This window comes from Nuphar pumila, chromosome 4 (assembly GCF_984573655.1).
Source record: "Nuphar pumila chromosome 4, dmNupPumi1.hap1.1, whole genome shotgun sequence".
Classification (NCBI taxonomy): Eukaryota; Viridiplantae; Streptophyta; class Magnoliopsida; order Nymphaeales; family Nymphaeaceae; genus Nuphar; species Nuphar pumila.
The window spans coordinates 111,595,150-111,600,793 of NC_143252.1; the positions used below are offsets into that span (position 1 = coordinate 111,595,150).

General features: G+C 33.5%; 1 protein-coding gene across 1 annotated transcript; it reads left to right on the forward strand.

Moving 5' to 3' along the window:
- The first annotated feature begins 3,028 nt into the window (after nucleotides 1–3,028).
- On the forward strand, nucleotides 3,029–4,711 carry LOC149840587 (auxin efflux carrier component 5-like). The gene is made up of 4 exons (XM_090005095.1): nucleotides 3,029–3,323; nucleotides 3,424–3,488; nucleotides 3,583–3,711; nucleotides 4,658–4,711. The coding sequence occupies exons 1-4, from the start codon at nucleotides 3,029–3,031 to the stop codon at nucleotides 4,709–4,711; spliced, it is 543 nt and encodes a 180-aa protein (XP_089861221.1).
- The last annotated feature ends 933 nt before the right edge of the window (nucleotides 4,712–5,644 follow it).

Genomic DNA, 5,644 nt, shown 5'->3' on the forward strand with positions numbered 1-5,644 from the left:
TGCCTTTGCTTTGCCTAAATTTATCTAAGTGATTATTCTAAGTCCTAAATGGAGAGACGAGATTTAAAATTGAATGAAATTGAAATTGAAAAATAAAATAAAAAGATAAATTTGAATTTATAATTAAAAATAAAAAAATGACTTTGAATTTAGAAATGAAAATTGTTTTTGAAAACTTATTTTGAAAATCACTTGAAAATTTGAAAATAACTTGAAATAATTTGAAAAAGATAGCAAATAATGATGCAATTGTATCTTAATTGATGAATGCATTAAAAGAATTTATTTGAAATTGGAATTAAAAGCAAATTTCATTATTTAATAGAATTAAAAATAATGATTAAATTTCAATATATTCATGACTATGGTCACAAATATATTCAAGTTCAATCTTCATTTGAATTCTAACAAAGAATAAAATAAATTTTTAGGCCTTTATAGGATTTAAAACAAAATTAATTTTCAATATATTCATGACTATGGCTACAAATATATCTTAAATTAATTTATATCTTAAATTCTGACAAAGGAAAAAAAGAAAATTTATTTTAGAGAAGTATGGTGATTTTCAAAAAGGGACCTAAAGTGGAGGTCAAATTTTGTCCCATGAAAGATAAAAATCCTAAGTATTGTTCACATTTTGACTATGGTCATAAATGTGAAGCGTTTACTTAGGGTTATTTACCTCTTATTAGAATGATGCACGTGTCATTCGTGTTTTTTCATTGTGTATTTGAAATAAAATAAAAAGAAATAGAACAAGGTAATCATGAAATTATGCTTAAACTAAGTGCTCATTCATTCATAAACTAAGCATAAAGTAAAAATTCTCATTGAGTATTTAATTACAACCCTCAAATTGAATACAATTGAAAAAGAAAATAACAAAAAAAAAAAATTGCTTACAAAATTGAGCAAACATATTAGTAATAAATGTAGGCTTAGTCGGATTTTCCTTCAATATTAGAAAATTGAAGGAAATCATCCAAAATAAGCCTTTCAAGCTCCAAAATAAGAAAAATTAAGCAAAATAAAATAAATGATGTATCAAAATACTCATAACCGTTATGCAGACTCTGAACTTATCTTAAAACTATTTAAGATTGAATATTTTTGAGAAATCATAAAAAGGAAAATTCAAAATTGAAGGCCTTTTGTCAAAAACAGGAATTTGAGAAAAAGTGAACAAACTTCTGTAATTTAGATGTTTCAGAGGTCATACGAATTCAAATTATACCAAATTTGTGGGACAAGTTTCCTAACATGATTAGAAAACTTTTCCCAATTATAGAATTGGAAAATGAGTTCTGGTTTAGAAGTGGTGACTTCGAAAAGTCACCTTTCTGTTTCAAGAAATGAACCTATTACAGAACCTGAAGTTCTGTAATCAATTATGATTTTCAACAAAATTAAAATAACAAATAGATATAAAAATTGGCATGAATAAACTAGACACGTAAAGGAAGACAACCCTTTTTTACAGATCTGGAAAATAATCTTCCGTTGGGGAGATATGACTCTGGGAAAATGGACTAAAAATTATGCAATATAAATAATGTAGAATGATAGGGGTGTGATTTTTAATCAAAATGTGGCATGAAATGACCATAGAAATCGCTGCAAATTGGCAAAAATAAACTAGATTCATTTAAAAAGACACTGCTTCTTACAAATTAGAGATATAATCTTCGGTTAGGGAGATACGTCTCTGATAAGTTGGCCTTAATTTGAATAGCGATTTGCTGAATAACACCATAAATCACAATATCGATTTGCCGAAGACATTGTAAATCACAATAGCGATTTACCGAAGACACTGTAAATTGCAATAGCAATTTACTGAAGACAATTGTAAATCACAATAGTCGAATGATGATTTGCTGAAGAACACTACAAATCGAACAACGATTTGTTGAAGGATGTTGCAAATCGAATGACGATCTGATTTCCACTGTAAATCGCTACTCTTTTATCCAATTTCTATTATAAATCGCTACTCTCTGATCTAATTTCTACTGTAAATTGCTTCACTCTGATCTGATTTTTTCTGTAAATTGTTACTTTCTGATCTGATTTATACTATAAATTGCTACTCTCTGATCTGATTTATATTATAAATTGCTACTCTTTGATCTGATTTCTACTGTAAATCGCAACTCTCTGATCTGATTTCTATTGTAAATCATTACTCTCTGGTTTAATTTCTACTATAAATCGCTACTCTCTGATTTGATTTCTACTATAAATCGCTACTCTCTGATTTAATTTCTACTGTAAATCGCTACTCGTTGATTTGATTTCTACTGTAAATCACTTTTTTCAACAGAGAGAGAATAAAAAAAAACACGGTCGCTCAGAGTGAAATCTTATTGCTCTTTTCAACAGTTAGAAGAGAGAAAGAAAAGAAAAAATTTATACAAGGCAAGGGCAACAACCCTAAATCTAAACAAGTTGGGTCTGATCCATAAGAAACCGAGTCTCAAACATAAGCCCAACACAAATTTTCTTTCGGAGGGGGGGGGGGGGGGCGCTGCTCCCCATGACACCCCCCCCCCCCTCCCTAGACCCCCGCCCGCTGACCGCGCAACGGGATCTGCGCTGGGGGGAACCCTCAGACCCCCTTTCTGTAAGAAAAAAAACTATGAATCAGGCTCTACAACTCATCAGGCAGGAACGAGAAGGCGACCATGTGTTGTAACACAAGCTAGAAACAAAGGCGAAACATGCAAATCTATTTACAGGGAGTGGGAGAACATTTTCATCCAACGCATATCTATCTTACAGGAGGACATTTCCGTCAAAAGCATATCTACCTTTTTTATATGTTATTTTATTATAAAGTCATCGTGGGCAACATTGGCATATGAATTATCGTGGGTCCCAAGATATTCCTTCGTACACACAGGAACACGTGAATTTGTGTTTTGGAGAGAACACACACCACCCTCCCCACCAACTAGCACTCCTTAGGGCCATTTTATATAATTGGACACAACAAGGGAACATTTAGAGTAACAAAAATTACTATATGAGGGAAAGGAAAATTATAGGTTCTAAGGATGATTACCATGTAGTGTCTTCCACCTACCCCTTATATGTTCCAGTGTTGCTAGGCTATGCCTCTGTGAGATGGTGGAAGATCTTCAGCCTTGAGCAGTGCAATGGCATCAACAAGCTTGTAGCTGTTTTCATCCTCCCATTCTTCGCCTTCAACTTTGCGGCACTTATCAATCCTTTTACAATGAACTATCGATTCCTCGCCACTGACACCATCATGAAGGCCATCATAATAGTGATCTTTGCTCTATGGGCTAAATGCAACAGTAAGGGGAGCTATTCTTGGTCTATCACAAAAAATTTCTTTCTACACTTCCCAATTCTCTGGTTGTGGGTGTGCCTTTGTTGAGTGCTATGTATGGAAAGGTGGGACAGGACCTGGCAGTGCAGGCTTATTTGCTGCAAGCCATGGTTTGGCTCACAGTGATAATGTTTGTGTTGGAGGTCAGGGAAGCAAGAAAAAGTTCTATCTCAGTCACATATTCTAACTTGGACTCCCATGTGATGTCAATTGACATGACAAAGGAAACACAAGAGAATGAGAGTATGAACACTGAGAACCCCTCGATGAGCAGAACAATGAAGGCGGTGTGGCTGAAGGTTGCTACTAACCCTAATTCTTATGCTGGTGTCATTGGTGTTGCATGGGCTTGTGTGTGTGTGTGTGTGTGTATATATATATATATATATATATATATATATATATATATATATATATATATATATATATATATATATATATATATATATATATATATATATATATATATCGGCTAGGTAAGAAACTAATAAGTAGAAATCACTATTTTCTTCAAAAAAATTTAATTTTTTGTGAATCAAATGTTATAGATGTGATCTACATAGTTTGTTTAGTAGGAAACTTGTTTTGAATAATGTGATTATGACAAGTAACTAGGTTTTTAAAGGAGTCCAAAAATCAACAGCCAATAATGTGTCAAAAATTCATAATTCAAACTATCACATTTTTACGTAAAAAAAAGCATGATCCAAGACTTGATCCTTAGCAAACAAACCATGTTGAACACATCTATGTGGTTAGATTGAGTCAATACAACTTGCACCTACATATATACCCAACAATCCAAAAGCCGATTCCTATTAAATAAAACATGTAGATCACATCTATAGTGTTAGATGTGAGGAAAAAACCAAAAAAGGTTCCGCCACTTTGCTAGGTAGATTGTATTTACAGTAGACTGTAACAAATATATTTTCATATATATATATATATATATATTCAAATTAGGATGATCTTGAATTATTATATATGACCCAAAGACAGACTGATATATATGTTGTTTTTTATGTAATGATGAGTGTGATCTGAGCTGTAAATCATGTTGGTATCTCTTTTGGAAAAGAAAAGTTTGGGGAGGATGCAAAAGTGATGCTAACTAAAATGTGAAAGATACCATATTAAGTGGATCCTGTGGGCCAAATCAATTGGTTCAAAGGATCTAAATCATGGGAGTAAGGGAACAAATATGGTTCCGTTAGTATTTCTTTGAGAGGGCCATAGTTTCACCTTTCCTATTGATTGATCTACTGAAAATATATTGGTGCCTAAAAAAATTGACAGGTGGCACTTTGGTATGCTGAGCTTGATGGAAGGCTGTGTGACAATATTGGCTAGAGCTGGTGGAGGAATGGCAATGTTTAGTATGGGTGAGTCAAAGTCAATTTTTTCTTGTAAACTGCTTGGCTTTTCTTCTCTTTTTGGATCAATAATGGCCATTGGAGGTGAGATGGCCAAAACATGCATACAAATATTTGCAGTCATGATGTATCATCATCATTAACTTATCTTATTCTTTTTTATAAACCAAAGAAACCACACCGGGCGTGAAGACCTGGTTGCGCGGGCTCAGCTTTCCATACCTACAGTCATCTTGTCGACAGCGTAAAACTTTGAGGCTAGGACCTCTCCCCCCGGGGCCTATGCTAAACATTGGCTTGTGCAAAGGGGCAACACCCATGGGAACCGAACCTTGACTGCCCCTTCTAACAGCCAAGGCCCCACTAGGTCTAGTGGTCTGGTTTATTAAGATGTTGAACTTACGATGAGTCCAGCCAACCAAGCATTTTTCATCGCCTGTGTACAGTGGAAAAGAAACTTCATCCTGATCAAATTCAGAAGGTAATATTCAAAACTGTGAACAAGGCAATGCTGATGACTACTAAACATGGAAAAAATTTGCTGTGTAATATGTTGGATGTATCATGTTGTCATCTGTCTGTCTAAATGGCCTCTATTGCCAGAAGAGTTAGCCATCAAAATAAACCAAACCCTGATCATGGTAAATAATAACAATACAAAAGAAATATTGAACAGAGATACCAGAAAAGACAAAAAAAAAACAGTAAACCCAATAGACAAGAAGTATCCAAAATCCTATAACTACAGAAAACTTTCAATAAAAAATATATCAAGTCTCTACTCAAATCCGAATTTTGGTCAATCTTATACATATTACTGAGTGTATTACTGACTAATGAGGGTCGTATCTTAAGAAGGGTGTATCTTTTAAAGTTAGTAATAAATTCCATATACTTTTGGTAATATGAA

Coding starts and splice junctions, on each gene's coding strand:
- LOC149840587 (XM_090005095.1), top strand. CDS start 3,029: ATGAGGGAAAGGAAAATTATAGGTTCTAAGGATGATTACCATGTAGTG. Junction 3,324..3,423: donor TCTATGGGCTAAATGCAACA/GTAAGGGGAGCT, acceptor ATGTATGGAAAG/GTGGGACAGGACCTGGCAGT. Junction 3,712..4,657: donor TTGGTGTTGCATGGGCTTGT/GTGTGTGTGTGT, acceptor AAAAATTGACAG/GTGGCACTTTGGTATGCTGA.